At 45.5% G+C, this 16,170-nt stretch overlaps 1 protein-coding gene across 5 annotated transcripts in view; it reads left to right on the top strand.

Annotated features, from left to right (window-relative positions):
* Window positions 1-8,573, top strand: part of unc-13 — a 415,821-nt gene extending 407,248 nt beyond the window's left edge. For all 5 annotated transcript variants that reach the window (XM_075679885.1, XM_075679887.1, XM_075679886.1 and 2 more), the window contains 2 exons: window positions 2,966-3,125; window positions 4,579-8,573. In XM_075679885.1, the coding sequence (XP_075536000.1) occupies window positions 2,966-3,125; window positions 4,579-4,870 (452 nt within the window). In that variant the 3' untranslated portion in view covers window positions 4,871-8,573. The remainder of the gene's footprint in view (window positions 1-2,965; window positions 3,126-4,578) is intronic.
* Window positions 8,574-16,170: the final 7,597 nt, after the last annotated feature.

The following is a 16,170-nucleotide window of genomic DNA, read 5'->3' as shown; positions in this document are numbered from 1 at the left end:
AGAGTATGCAGCTGCATATACGCTCAGCCACGCTTACGGCCATGGGCGATCGAGACGCGCGCCAACTTATCCCCCCTCGCTGCCCCACCCACCGCATGCGCTTGATCGCGGTACTGCGAGCTCGCTCCCCTCCCCGTCTTTCCCTTTGCTCGCGCAGGGAGGCAGCACTCATGCGTGATGCCACCATCTTTCTTTCTCATCCTCACACACTTTCACTTGCATCTAAAGCACAAAGTGCGTGGGGCGGGATAGGATCTTATCGCACTTGAACTTTACATGGAACTTGATGCAGCTTCACTGTGGCCGTCGCTCTTGCCATGCAGCGCGCGATTTGAGAGGTGCATTTGCAAGCAGCCACTTGTAATTCAATCTATTTGACCATCTGTGTCTGCAGAATTTTTCATTTTTTGTATCGGCATTCCTTTGCTGCAGAAGGAAAATTTCGTTATATTGAGATCGTATACAAACACACTTCGTTATATTGAAGTTCTTTATATCGAGGTTTAACTGTATAGTGAACTCTCGTTAAGGTGAACTCGGTTAAGCTGAATTCTCGCATATAACAAATAACATGGGAACATTTGTTTAGTTTTCTATAGACTCAATGGAAAAAAAATTCACTTAAGACGAACCACCTCACACATGCTCATCGGTTAAAATGAACATTCGGAGTGACTGCTGTTGTGCCTGGCGGTCCCTCAATGCGGGGATGCCCCACCAGCGACACGCAGCTGTCATGGGTGCTTTTTGCTTGGCGATTCCCCAGAACAAAGGATGCCTCACCAGCGACACGCAGCTGCCACAGGCGCTGATTTGCTTGGTGATTCCCCAGAACAAAGAATGCCCCATCAGCGGCGCGCAGCTGTCACGGGTGCTGTTTTGCTTGACGATTCCCCAGAACAAAGGATGCCTCATCAGCGACACGCAGCTGTCATGGGTGCTGTTTTATTTGGCGATTCCCCAGAACAAAGGATGCCCCACCAGCGTTGCTCAGCTGTCACGGTGCTGTTTTGCTTGGTGATTCCCCAGGACAAAGGATGCCCCACCAGCAGCGCACAGCTGCCACGGGTGCTGGTTTGCTTGGCAATTCCCCAGAACAAAGGATGCCTCACCAGCGGCGCGCAGCTGTCATAGGTGCTGTTTTGCTTGACGATTCCCCAGAACAAAGGATGCCCCACCAGCGACACGCAGCTGTCGCTGTTGATGTTCACGCCTCATCATTCACTTTGCTTCAAGACAGCAATGTCGCCCTTCCTGACCGTCACGAAGCGGCCACTGATTGAAGACAGGAGCACCACGTTGGAGACAACTGGGGGTTCGGCGTTGGAGATTGGCCAGCCAGTGCATTTCCTCAACAAGGGAAAGAGGGAAGAAAAGGGCATAAAAAGTGAATCCGGATGGCTGTGAGAGAAGTGACGCTCGGACATGCTAACACTATAGCATGTAATGTGCTCCGATAGTTGGAACCATGTTTTAAAACTGAAACCATACTTTTTTTTAATATAATCCTTTGTTCATTCTCTTCAACGTCGCTCAGAACTCTTCTTTCTCCCAGCACCTATCACTGTACCATCCATGGAACCTTCGTTGGCCGCACGAACACCGAAATTCACAACACTGCCACCGCTGTCAATCTTGTGGGCTGGGGTGTCTCAATGCGCTGCACTTGGGGACGCATGCATCTAGGCACCCTATGGGAAGCCTGTGGCACACATCACTCATTGACAGAGGCAAAAAGAGACAGTGACATTTCACTTTGTGAATGTGGGTGATGCGCAAGCGTATGAGTGCTATAGCACCTATGAAGCTATCAGCCCTTGGTGTGCCTAGACTGTCCGCATCGCAGATCATAGAAGGATTTTTAACGTGATTAGGTGAGATGACGTTCATGGCTGCTCGTCGATTTGCCCAGAAGCACCAAATATCCATCAAGGGCTGGATGAAACCAAGCAAGAGTACCACTTGAAAACAGTTTTCTGTTAAGTTCAGCTAAATAAATGCTCTTTATGTAATTTTTTCCAGCGTTTTAAGTCTACTTTATTTACCGTTTCGAAGTAAGATATTTGAATGCACTTAGTCATGTTGCCAAAACGCACTTCTTATAAGACAAACAAATTTTCATTGTCCCTTCGAGTTCATCCTAAAGGGAGTCTGCAGTAGTAATAGCACTAAAATTGGACCCATTTCATACAAGTTCATTTCACCTGCCAAGCTACTCAAGTCACATTAACAGCAGCTTGTTTTGGCTTGGCATATGTTTGGTACTATGAAATATTTGTACTAAGGTCAAGTACAACCATGGCCTTTGAGACCCTTGCTTTGCTGGTCAACTTTGAAGTATTTATCACAATACTTCAAATGAAGGTTGAATGGCTTTATTGTTCATATTCAACACAGTGTAAAGCATAATTTCAAACTAATGGCCTACATGGCTAGTTCCTAGTCTGTAAAAGAACACCGCGCCACTGCATATCATATTCAGGGTGGCACAAAAAAAGGAAAGGAGCAATAACAATAGCAAGGTACTTGCATCTCAGATTGGTTAGCAAGGAGAAAAGATTGTGACATAATTTTAAATTCATAGCAAGTTTCATTTCATTGAAGGAGACAAATGCATGTGAACGTATCAGTCATATAGATGTGGCAAAAGAAGCTTTATGCAAGTCATTTGCTGCACCTTATTACCTTGTGAAAACTGTACCCGATAAAACCCTTTGTTGTGCAGCTTACTTTAAAACAGCAAGTTTAGATATTTGGATGTGTGCTTCCCATTTCTTGGCAATTTTTCACCTGGCTTTGAATATGTCTGTCCCCGTAGCAGCTCATAAAGAGGTAGTTTTTGAGATGGTTCTACAATGGTGTGGAAAAGAAAGATTGCTGCATTTTATGCCAGTGTTTAAATTTTGTGATTTGGGCCTAGGCACTGCAAAAAGAAAGACATGCTTTATGTGTTTTCTTTTCCCAGTGGTTGCTGCCAATGACATCAAGTGGCCCAACACCAGCATGTTCCGTCCATTCGTGGAAGTGAATATTATTGGGCCAAACTTGAGTGAGCGGCGACGAAAACATGCCACGAAGTCCAAAAACAATAACTGGTCCCCCAAATACAATGAAACCTTCCACTTGTGAGTACCTTTTCTTTGATTTGGAATTACATATTGTTTCTGACATATTGCTGCTTCCACAATATGATATTTTTTTCACCTACTTGTGACCTAAAGAATAGCACACATACCTAATTTTTCTTGTCTTTCTGTGCAGCTCAGGAGTAGCCTCTAGATTTTCTACAAAATAAATTCAAGCTGTTCTCCTACTCTTAGGTTATGCAAATGAACATAAACCAGCTAAAACCGGTTTTAACCATTATTTTTTTTGCGGCAGAGTTGAATTGAACCATTTTCCTTGAACAGGAACAAAAATAGTTTCAATCTGACCCTCTGCATTTAGCTTTAGCATGGCTGATAAACATTATTTGACAAAATTTGACTTTACGACGAAAATTTCTCTATGATCTCTGAAATAAACACTGCAATAGGCCACTAAGGCAGTTGCTGCTTCTAAGTGTAGCAACAATAATTTTGCCTTATTATTTTTTGTCATTGTGTCGCGGTATCATTAAAACTTCTGCCAGTTTTGCAATGTGATCTTGTAGTAACTGCCCATGTCTGACTCTTAACTCAGAAGCCAACAAACAAAGACACCAAGGAAAACATAGGGGAGATTACTTGTACTTATTACTTGAATTAAAGAAATTATAAACAACTTGCCGCAGGTGGGGAACGATTTCACGTCTTCACGTGCGATGCTCTTCGCATGTGTAATGCAAAGACCTGTGGGATCATTCCCCACCTGCGGCAAGTTGTTTCTTCATCCACTTTCATTGCCATTAATTTATCATTACTTTAATTCAATTAGCAAGTACAAGTAAATTTCCCTATGTTTTCCTTGGTGTCTCTGTTTGTTGGCTTCTCATGATATGATTAATCAAAATTGGGCCCCTCGGTTAACCCCCTTTCTTCTCATGTCTGACTCGGTCATTTGATCTTCTGGCTGTTAAAGTGCCAAAGTCACTGAAGCGCACCCAATCAAGATGTCATTGCTGCAGTTAGCTCCACAGCAGTTGTGTGCATAGCCATGCTTGCATGAATGCTATGTAATGCGGTGCCACTATTACTCAACAAACTTATTTACGATAACTTTTGGATTGAAAAATACTGCATACGTAGCATTTGAGGGCATTTTATGAAGTAGCTTTTTTTCGACATGTTTAAAGGTACCATATTTCTTCAACATGTCTTGCTACCCAGCCACATTGAATGTCCATGTATATATTGTATTGCTCTTTTTGTTGTATAAGTTAAGTTGTTTGGGTTAAAAGCACTGAAGGCACAGTTTTCTTTCTTTTTTCTTCTTTTTTTTGTTACCATATTGGCTTTTTTACTCTCATAATAAACTGGGAATACTTGGACAGCCATGCCATTACACCTTTAAATAGAATGTTTTAACTTCTGTTTGCCCAGGCCTTTCTTCATTGTTATGATGCAAATAAACAGAGCATTGAACTTTGAATTTTTCCAGCATGATGGGAAACGAGGAGAGCCCATCGTCGTATGAACTGCATATCTGCGTCAAGGACTACTGCTTTGCCCGGGAGGACCGGCTGGTAGGAGTTGCCGTGATGCAGTTGCGGGACATCATGGAGCAGGGCAGCTGCGCCTGCTGGCTGCCCCTTGGAAGGCGTATTCACATGGACGAGACTGGCTGGACCGTGCTGCGGATACTCTCACAGCGAACCAATGACGAAGTCGCCAAAGAATTTGTGCGTCTCAAGTCAGAAATGCGCACAGATGAAAACATTCCCAGGAGCTAATTGTGCCGAACCGCACCAGTGCTGCAATTGCAAGAGAACACTAGGTCAAGCAACTTCTTATCAAGCTACAGTCACATTGCCAAGTTATGCAAGAAAAGAAAGCGTATCAGCAAGACATATTGAAAGAACAACGAGGACTAATTAATAAAATCACTGGAACTGCAGTAGACTACTGATAACTCAAGCTCTTGTAGGAACTCGGGCTGTTGTTGATGGATCATTTTGATTTCTGGACTAAATTCAGCGTGTTCACTAGTCTGTTTTAGGTTAGTTTGGCTGGAGTTATCAGCATTCTATTGTGCGTTCTAGGTGTGTTCAATGCAGCTAGTGCAGTGCTGCCTATTTCCTGAGTGGCAAGAGATTTAGAGTTCAAACTGTGATAGAGAAGTTTATTGTACATAAACTCAACTCTGCTCTGTAGTGTATTTGAGGACGGAGCTGTTAATTTCTCCTCCAAATGCTCTATGTGGATCACTTTACCTCATGTTTGGTTATGTTTCTGAAATGGAAGTTTGGACTGAAACATCCCATCACACTGGATATAGGCAGACCTATACTAGTTGTATCTGGTGTAGTTTAATACACATGGAGCTACTAGGTCCCATCGTATTGCAAAGATTTTGTTGATGGATTCAGCAGCTGAAAATAAGTTACATTGCTGATGGCAGCACAAACACAAGAATGTGGGACAGCATAAGTTTGAGCTATGCCTTACAGCATGGCTTTTGACGTGTCATTGTAAGCCATAGCCCTGCTGTCCTGCAGTCACAAATGAGCTTTTTTTCAGTGATGTGCACTGCATACTGTGTTTGTAATCTGTACAAATTGGTCTTATCCTGTTACTGTGCTAGCCTTTGCCATTGAGACGCAGCCACAGCTGGTTGATAGCTGTTTTAACCCAGCCCTCACTTACTACAACATTGCAGAGAGGTTTTGTTCAGCAGTGTGTCATTTTGTTTACAGGCTCTGGTGGTGACAAAATTTTATCCTGGACATTGCAGGATGTTAGTCAAGCTATGGACAACAGATTCTGCACTTGGTAGGTTTTAGTGATGTCTGTGAATATGGTTTACAAAGGTCAGTTACAGCCACTGGTGCATTAATGAAAGTGTAAATACTGAGATGCCTTTTTGGCCATGCTACCATTCATCAGATAAAGCTGGCACGCATAAAAATGCTTTGTCAAGAAACCAGGAAACAGTTGGTTTAGTGACAGGGCATGCTGGAGTCACTGTGTAGCTTTGGAATGTTGTCGACCTAAGTTAACCATATTGATGATGCATTTCAACCAGAACTCAACCTGCAGATCATAATCTTTCAATTAATAACATAGCATTTAGATACATGGTTTTATAGGGCCTTTTTCTCCCCCCTTTAACATCTGTCTTTGTTCACATAAAGTTCACATTAGTCTCTGAGAGTATTCTCTGGTTGTAGCTTCACTTGTGTGTCATACAGCCAATGTGCATTCCAATGTTCTCATTGCCGACTGTACTGTGATGACTTCATGACTTCATCAGTGGTCATTACATGGCCACACTGCCATCAAAGTTTGAAAGGAAATGTAGCACTTGGCACTTTTATTTCCACGCTTGCTGGAACTGTTAGTTTCAAGCTGCGGCAGACTTCACCCAAAACGACAAAGAACATTTTACCAGCAGAAGCAGGGAAGAAACTCAGTTCTAATCTTATTTTTTTAAGGTGTTGGTATATCTCTGCAATCTTTAAAGCTATTCAGTGACTTTAGTTTGTCTTCCAATCATTCATTTCCATTTCACTGTTGTGCAGCAGAATCAAACCATTGTGGTCTCGCGCCAGAGGTTTGGTGTGTACAATAATGCCGCTATGGTTGTGACGCTCAACTTACGATAGCATCATGACACACACTCCTTTTCTGAAGGCACATTCTTAGGCTGGCCTTCGATTTGGAAAGCTGTGTTACCCCTTTGCTTTTTCATTGAGTGTTTCGACTGAAGGAGCAAATGTTAGGGCGAGTGTTCTGCAAAAATGTACAGAAGCATGTGCATGGCAACATGGCCAGTGACCAGCGATGTTGATGTGGCCTTAAGTGTTTAGTGCAATAAACGGCCATGTCTTAGTTTATTGTCAACTTCCAGTAAGTAGTTTGTCACATGAAATTATTAGCAAGTTTCTCTGCATTGACTTGCAACTGAGACTAGTGCCAGTCCTGGGATTGAAAGAGCATGTTATTGTTGCGGACTGGCAGAAGTCTTATGGAAATGACAAACTGTGCAAAGAGGGGCAACTCCACAAAACCAGAAGCTGAGTTGTAGTGGGAGGGGCCTTGTTTTTCAAGTGGACTAAGCTTGCTCTTTTTTTGTCTTTTTTCCATGCAGTGGACCATTGCCCTGAGAGAGTAAATGGTGGCCTAATTGTGCAGGTGTATCAGATCTGAAAATTTATTGCTTTCTACATTTTCTATGTGGTCCCATGTTTAGCAGCTCATGGCACATAGCAAAAACTTGCTTAGCAGTCATTGTCACATCAAGTCTATTGTGTGTACATTTCACTCAGGTGAGAAAAGGTCTATTGCTGGAATACAGAGATCAAACCTTGCAGCCTTGGCAGCAAACTTAAAAGGCAGGGTCATACTCTGCAACTGTCTGTAGAGCCGAGTCTTGAAGTCCTACTCACCACTTGCCACAGGCACAGACATGAGTCATTACGTTACATTTGGTTGTGAAAGATTGTTGCTCTCAGTCCACTGTAACCAAGTTTCTCCTCTCCAGCTTGTCCCCCCCAAAACAGGTTTACGGCTCTATTACCTGCTGGCCTTCAAAAGGCACAAAATACCTTTGCAGCACTTTTGCTTCTGTGTTCATAACAATATGTGGACAGCTGATCCTGTTTTGGTTTCCCAGTCGTCATGTGGAGAGCTTGCAGTTGTTGATTCCTGTCAGTTGCCTTCTTTGCAAACTGCTGGCTTCTGTCATCATTCTGCATATCTGTTTTCTGTTCATCAAGCCATGAACACATCTATCATTTTGCTGCCTGTGCGGTGCAAAAAGAAAGAGTCAGCAGTTTGCCACTGTTATGGAGACTCCCATAAAACCTGGTGGGTCTTGCCTTAGGGCCATGATGGCAAAACAAAATGGTTGTAACCCATTATACCCAGCATCTGTAAACTGCAAGTGCAAATGTTCTCCCTGTGTTGGCCTACCTTTCTCCTGTCGTTTGTGTTAACAGTGGGAAATAAGAAATGCAGTCTCTTTAACGTGTTTGCTTAGACACTTGTGCATGTTTTTTTTTTCTTGCTCTCTGGTCACGTGTGCTTTCCACTGTCCTTCGCGTGTGCGTGCATGAATATTGCAGAGTGTGAGGCCAAGACAAACACCCACACATACACACACACACATGTTACAGACACATCTAAGCTTGGTCCTTGGAATAACTCTTTTTCTAACAACCAGAGAATGGAATCTTAGTCCTCTGTGCATGCTCTTTGTAAATATGTCGAATGGGAAGGAAAAAAAAATCTTTTTGTGGATTTACAATAAAAGTGAAAATAACTGTACAGATCTTTTTTGGAACCCGAAGGAAAAAAAAAGGCCACTCGGGATAATCTCGTTGTTAAACTCTGTTGAACAGTGTTCAATAATACGACAGTGTCGTTGTGCCCTTGGGAAGCATCTTCCATCGGGCTGGGTGGAGACTAATAAAGTTGATATATTGAGTTCAAGAATGTATTTGTCACTTTGTTCTAGCACTTTCAAATGAGCCATACAAGATATATGCTAAGTTAACAAACTACAAAAGCACAAAAATTTTACACAAGAGCGAAATTATTGAGTAAAATTGAGATAGGATTCAAGAAAAATATAAATATGGCAAGAGGATAGTTCGAATGATTGTAGTGTGTGACTCGCAGACGCATTCCACAGGCGGGAATTCCACAATATAGAAGTGGTAAGCGGAACCGTTTATCATTACTCTTCCTTATGATTCGATATATTCTTCTCTATTCTTGTTGTGCCAATAAGCCTCTTTAAAGAGAGCTGTGTGCTTTGACCCATTTATGTAGGAAACAGTGGTACATCAATTCGTCGCAACGGTAGTGCAGAATATCGAATATGTTTCTTTTCAGCTTATGATGTCCACTAAGGTGCGACCATTTTTGCCAAGTGTGGTAGTAAACAATGGTGAAAACGAATAGGCCAGAAAATAATGGGATAATTTTCCATAAGAATTCAGTCACGTGTGACTTATTGTCCGCCAATTCGAGCACGTGCACGTTATTTTTTCCAGATTATTTTGTTTTTAATGCAAAAGGGCAGGGGCCGTGTATCTGTGTCTTATCATGGGAACATTATTGCCCGTAGACTGACAACGCGTCTGACGCTATTACACACTGAACAAAGCGGACACCTCCTTCGAGGTGTATATTGTACCTAAATAATAATCATCTGCATTGCATGCGTTTCCTTTCTTGCAAACTCTGCGCTCTCTATTTGTGTGTCAAGAATGCTATGTCACGCTGATAACGCGCATGCAGCTAGTGACCTGGGAGTACCAGGCGCACAGCGTTAAATAAAGGAAAGGCATGCAATATAGATAACGATTATTGTTTGAGGACAAGATAAACCCCAGAAGGTGCGAACCTTCCTTAGTATAGTGCAATCTAATAAGTTTACACCTTTGGGACATATCTTGTCTCCAAACAGTAATTGTCATCTGTCTTGCTTGCGTTTCCTTTCTTGCAAACTCTGCGCTCTCTATTTGTCTGTCAAGAATGCTATGTCACGCTGATAACGCACATGCCGCTCATGACCTGGGAGTACCGGGCGCGCAACGTTAAAGTAAAAATTGGGAAAGGCGCGCGAGATAGATGGCGATTATTGTTTGGGGGACAAGAAACGCCCTCAAGGGTGCAAACTGTGCTCAGCGGCAGTTTGCCCAAGTTTGCATGGTCGTCCGTGAATAGGCCCCGGGCCGCTTCTCGCGCTGCCCGCGCCTCTGCATGAGACCTTCGTGATCTGCATAATCTGGGAGGAAGACGCGAAGGCGTGACATATGTTCCCGCAAACATGAGTTCGCGACGCGACCGGAGGTGCTATATTTGCTTCTTGGTGAAATTCGGCTCAAGTGCACGCCGATCAAAACGAAGAGGAAGGCCTCTTCGATGTGCCCCTGATGCATTGCTGCCTTATATAATATACCCGGACCCGACGGTGACATCCGTTGTCTTTAAATACGCGTGCGCATGAATAACTTAAATTGGTTTTCCTCGAATTACAATCACGCTCTGTCGGCTCCTATGCGGGCACTATCTTACACTTCACGACCCATGAAGTCCTCAACTTCGTAGTTCAACAAGTGCAACATATTGTTACGTGAAAGCACAATAACGAAGCTATATACAGAGTGTGTTAACAAGGGTAGCAAGCACTGACCAACATTAAAGACCAGCCAACATCCAGCAAAACACGTCGTCGTCACTAGATCAGCAGTGGCCGTTTATCTAGTCAGTGGCACATACCCACTCTGGGGGATAGGCCAAGAACCGGGTAGTTCCATGTAGCAATAAGAAAAAAAGAATGATAAAATAACTGTAAACAAAATTGGTGGATAGGTATATGGGAAGTAATACGTAGATTCTAGCTTACGATTTTTATAGAACGTAGGAAAAAATGAAAACAAAAAACTCGGCGCCCTTCCACTCTGTGAAGAACGATGACCAGCGAAGCTGTGTATGTGCGAACTGCACCTCCGCCGCGGGTCGGCCTGGCATTTTACTATCTTCGGGATCGGCCCACGTATGGGGAATGCTTAATGCCTGCCATTTCGTTTAGAATTTGCCCCTTACGTCCTTGTACCCAAAGCAATCTAATCAAAGCTAAATGAGGGGGACAAACGATTTGGAAGATCGCAAAACCTGGGAGGCATCAAAGGCAGTGAGGGAGGAGCACAGAGACGCAGAATTCATCACGACCGCTGTGGAATATGTTTATTTATTTAGTTTACGAAGGGCTAGAACTACAGCTAAAAATCCTGGTAGAAAAATCAGTACGAAGTCTGAGAGGCGAAGAGAAAACTACCAAACGAGAATAGAAAAAACTCTGATTCCACACTTTTCTTCATTTTGGGAAGCGTCAGTGGCAATAACTGCCTTGATCGGTGTGTGCAAAAAGTAATCATTTAAGATAGAGCTTAGCATGAAGTAAGGTAATGCCTTTGCATTTTTACGGAAAATATCATCGAACATAGCTTTAATGGAATTGGTGATGCAACAAACAGGAATCACCTCACGAACGTGGACGTTTAACTGAGCTAGGAAAGTTTGTACAAAAATAATTTGAGGTGTGTGGAATCGAGGCCAGTAAGATAAAAAACTGTTTGTGATATAAAGCCACCTAGCGGACGCTTCCAACAGTACATGCGGGAGTAGTAGCAGACGACAACCCTTTGCAGCAAGGATGGCTGAAGTTCGCGGCTGCGATTTCTCCTTTGTTCGGGTGCCAGGCTGCTTCTTCTGCGGTGACAGCTGTAGGGAAGATGCTGACCTCTGTGCGAGCGGGTATGAACACGATGTTACTGGTGTTAGGGACAACATGGTCCACATACGTGCAAGGTGTGTCCCACAGACAAACGCCATGAACCCCATTTACATGACGTGGAGCTCATGTTCACTAGCCGATAAATTTTGTTGAGTGATGCGGTCTCTCGATGTTATTTTTTTTATTCTACCCTTGCCGCAATGCTGCTTCTGTACCTGAATAATAAGCACCCGCCATTAGTGCAGACTTAGATCAAACAAATCCGCACGGTGCAATCGCTGCATATGCCGTTGTGATTTTTTTGCCGATGAATACATGTGACATCGCCGAATAAGTGCAGTCGAAGTCGCCTCAAGAATAGTAATTGCCAATTTATTGATGCAAACGCGTACACTAGCCAACGAAGTCACCAAACACACGGGTTAATAAAAAGCGCGTGTTAGTGATGTACCGCCGATGCAATTCTGCTGCATACGGCGATGAACTACCGTTCCCGCTGCAGTTTGTGCAATTTTAAATTCCCCAAGGGAGCTGCTTGGAAACGTACAAAGCTAAAGACTGACTAATTTTTCAGTACTTTTTTATATTGCTAGAGAGAGGTGCCACATGATATATTTAAAGGCAGAGCAGCGCCAGTCAAAGTAGATGAGCGCTGGCGGCAAGGCCCGGTTTAGTCGTCTGCAGCGTAAGTATAAGAAAGAATTCAGTTGAGTACAAAACTCACATGCAAGAAAGGACTACGTTGTGAAACAAACAAATCGCTCGGCGTGTTAAGTTTGCTCAGGCAGCATCGAGGTGGGATGACTTCCCAAACGTGACGCGAACTTTTCAACGAGAAATGGAACAAAAATACCATATGCAGCAGCTATTATCAATTCTCGCACTGAACTACCTATTTTCTAAACACATTTCCAAAAACGCAAACAATATCTAAGATGCCCTCGGGCGAAAAGAATAAAGCTGTTAAAGAAGCACTTCCTTGGTATCATTCCGATAATACAAAGCGTGATTTATACACTTTACAAGCGAGGCAGGGTGAAAATCTCGCAGTTAAAAAGAGTCATCAAGAGTTATGCATTAAACAACTAGGAACAGTTAGAGATGTACGAAGCTACGCATAAAATAGACGTAAAAACATGAAGTGCACGACAGCTGGTGCGAGGATTTACCGCGCCACATGAAACCAACAATTTCAGTTCTTGCGAACTTCAGTAGCTTTAACATACAACGCAATGCACTCGTGCAGTCGTGCTGCCTAGCTAGCGCAACGCGGTAAAGAAGCGGAAAACAATATAAGCGGCAAACAGCATTCCGAACTTTAGCGAAATGCATTTAAACCTCATGCTGCACTGCAGACGAACTTCGTTGCTCACGCGTCTAACTATGATCGAGTGGAAAAAAATACCGACGAGACAAAGGAAAGGATGAGAACAAGAAATTTCCCTTCGAAGCGACGATCCATTTTTGCTACCGGTGCTCCCGCTGATGAGGCTTTGCTGGGAATGATTAGAACCGTATCGCCGGCAGGTTTTCACCGGTATTTGAGCCCCCCACCCTGCAACAATTCTTCGACATTCCCTGAAGCTTTGGCCACCCCACACGTGCGAATGGTGTTACCTATCTTGCTCTAAAAACGTGAATAAGACAGAGAAGCACGATTAACTACACAACAAACTACGGCGCGCGCCAGGCTCCTCTGCCCACGGCCGGTCTCTAGGGGTGCGCACGCGCGCACCCCTCGAGACCGGCCGTGCTCTCCCGTGTGTTCTGCGCAAGGCCACCACCAGTGGCGCGTCCGTCAGCGTGCACGGCGCGTTAGTTCCCGCGCCTACTAGGGCGCCCCTCGCGGCGGCGAACGCGCGCCCGGCAGGATACGACCGGCGCGCTTGCGTTCGAAAGGCCTGTCTGTGCACTGTTTCGCTCGTAGGTGCTGCCTTTTCTGAGCAATGTTGGAGTGCAACCCGAGCTGTTGCGTAGTGGGCTGCAACAGCACGTACACCAACTCACGAGGAACAAAGTTTTACAGATTTCCGGGCCGACCGTATGAAGTAGAACGGCGTCAACGCTGGATCGCGCTTTTCCGATAGGAGACTGTTTTATGTTCCGGCGTTATGCCAAGTGCGTTAACGACCAGTTTGTTGGTTTTACGCCAAGAATGTCAGCAACGGGATACCTGTACCGGGGTACCAGCATATGCAGCAAACAAAGTAGTTTGTTTCCACACTGTACCAAAGTAAAGCTGTGGAACTCTTTCCTAATCCTCTCCCATTCAAACAGCGCCAGGGCTTGCCGAGAGCTACGAGGAGGGGTTGCAGCTGGCTCAGCTGGCATACATCCTTCTCCGCTGTTGCGTTTCGCCTGCGACACGTGGTTTTGCCGGCGCGACTGCGGCGGGGCGGCAGACATTTTGGCCCGATCGTCGTCGCCGCAACACTCATCGCCAGGTGTTTCCAGGCGCGACTGCGGCGATGCGACCGCCTAGGGATCATCCTCGCATTCCAGTCATTGTGCCCGAAACAGGCGATGCCAAAGCAGGGATCTCATTCCAGTTATTGGGCCCGAAACAGGCGATGCCAAAGCAGGGATCTCGTTCCAGTCATTGTGCCCGAAACAGGCGATGCCAAAGCAGGGATCTCATTCCAGTTATTGGGCCCGAAACAGGCGATGCCAAAGCAGGGATCTCGTTCCAGTCATTATGCCCGAAACAGGCGATGCCAAAGCAGGGACCATCTTCTCATTACAGTCATTGTGTCCGACCGGCAGCGCCACGACAGGGTGCTACGAGATCGTGCTCGACATGGTGCTACGGCATCGCTACGACAGTGTGCGTCACCATTAGCCCATTGTACATTCACGTGCTCGTCTTTTGAGGGGTTCCTTCTTGCCCTCAACTGCGAGAGTATAAAAACAGCTGCCCCCGGACGCCAAAAAGAGGGCTCCGATTTCTTCTGTTGAGTGAAGTGCTCTCCCGTCTCTCTACTTCGGTCAACCTGACCGCCAACTCTTTGCGATGTTAAAATAAACAAGTTGTTTCGTTGTTACCAGTCGACTCATGCTTTGCCGGGACCTTCGGATGCTTCGAGTTGTACCCCAGGCCGCCAGGCCAACGCTACCCTTGGGGCTTGCGACCCAGGTACAACCACGGGCGTCAGCGCCGAGTTCCCATCCGATCGCTCCAGTGTCGCGATCCAAACATCTGGTTGGCAGCGGTGAGATCACCTCCGACTTCAAACAACTGTCTGCCAGCGGTGACATCGCGACAACGGAGGCCAGCAGCGAAGAGATGCAGTTGACTGTATGCTGAGCAGCTCAACGACGATCCGGGAGCAGTGCAACGAGCCCTGTGTGACGACTGGTTGCCTGCAGCGGAACGACTGCGCGGAATTCCTGCCTGCGAGGTTTGGTGAGTGCGGGACTTTCTTCTTCTGAGCTTTGCCAGGCTTTTGTTAGTGTCAGAAACAGAGCTGGTAATTGTGGTTGTCGTTGCTGCCGGGTTAGTTTGCGGCAAGACAATAGTAAGCAGTAGAGAAAGCAGCATTCAGAGCAGCCATGGATTTGAAGTCGTTGCGCAAACCGAAATTGTTGGAGCTTGCAAGAGAGTTGGGTCTGGATGTCTCGGACAAACTCAGAAAACCAGAACTGCTAAAGGCTATTCTTGAGTTAGAGGCTGAGGATGACGAGCTGTCGGAATGCCTTGAGACTATTGAAGAGAGGGAGACTGCAAAAGAAAAAGAAGAGCGTGAACGTAAAGAACAGAAAGAGCGAGAGCAACAAGAGCGTGACCGTCAACACGCTTTGGAAATGAAGCGTCTTGAGGTAGAAATGGAACGCGCTCGTAATGGAAGTCAGGCACACGGTGCAGGAGAACGAGTATTGTTCAAAATGACTGACCTGATGCGGCCGTTTAAGCTTGGAGAGGACATTGGTTTGTTCCTGGTTAACTTTGAGCGAACGTGCGAGAAGCAGGGGTTCTCTCGGGAAACGTGGCCACAGCGCTTGCTCACTTTGTTACCCGGCGAGGCGGCCGACGTAGTCGCTCGCTTGGATAGAGAGGAAGCAGAGGATTTCGACAAAGTAAAATCGAGTCTGCTAAAAAAGTACCGGCTGTCTGCGGAGGCGTTCCGTCGGAAGTTTCGGGAAAATGAGAAAGGCAGAATTGAGTCATATACAGAGTTTGCGTATAGGCTTATGTCGAACATGCAGGAGTGGCTCAAAGAAGAGAAAGCGTTTGGTGACCACGATAAAGTTCTGCAGTGTTTCGGGCTAGAACAGTTTTATAGTCGGTTACCGGAGAACGTGCGATACTGGGTCTTGGATAGGCCAGACGTTTGTACGGTGGCTAAAGCCGCTGAGCTAGCCGAGGAGTTTGTGACGCGTCGGGCTCGCGGAGCTAAGGACGGTCAAAAGGGTGAATTTGGCTCGACGTTTGAGAGGCCGAAGTTCACGCCCATGAGATTAAAGGGGGACACGCGTAGTGCGGATGCGAGTGAAAGCAGTCCGACCAGACGTAAAGAGACGGCGGCAGCCAAACGCAGAAAGCGGTTCGAGATGAGGCGAGCGCGCTTGTGTTATACGTGCCAGAAGCCGGGTCACTTTTCGGCGCAGTGTCCGGAAACAACACCAAAAGTTGTGTTTTTTTCAATAGGCAGCACTGACGAGAACATGAAGCTTCTCGAGCCTTACATGCGAGACCTCCTCGTGAACGGGAAAGAGTGCCGAGTGCTTCGCGATTCCGCAGCTACGATGGATGTAGTTCACCCGTCTTACGTAGAACCCCATATGTTC

The sequence above is a fragment of the Dermacentor variabilis genome, chromosome 2, assembly GCF_050947875.1.
Source record: "Dermacentor variabilis isolate Ectoservices chromosome 2, ASM5094787v1, whole genome shotgun sequence".
Taxonomy (NCBI): domain Eukaryota; kingdom Metazoa; phylum Arthropoda; class Arachnida; order Ixodida; family Ixodidae; genus Dermacentor; species Dermacentor variabilis.
The sequence above is the reverse complement of the archived record's forward strand: the minus strand, read 5'-3'. Positions and strand labels throughout refer to the sequence as shown.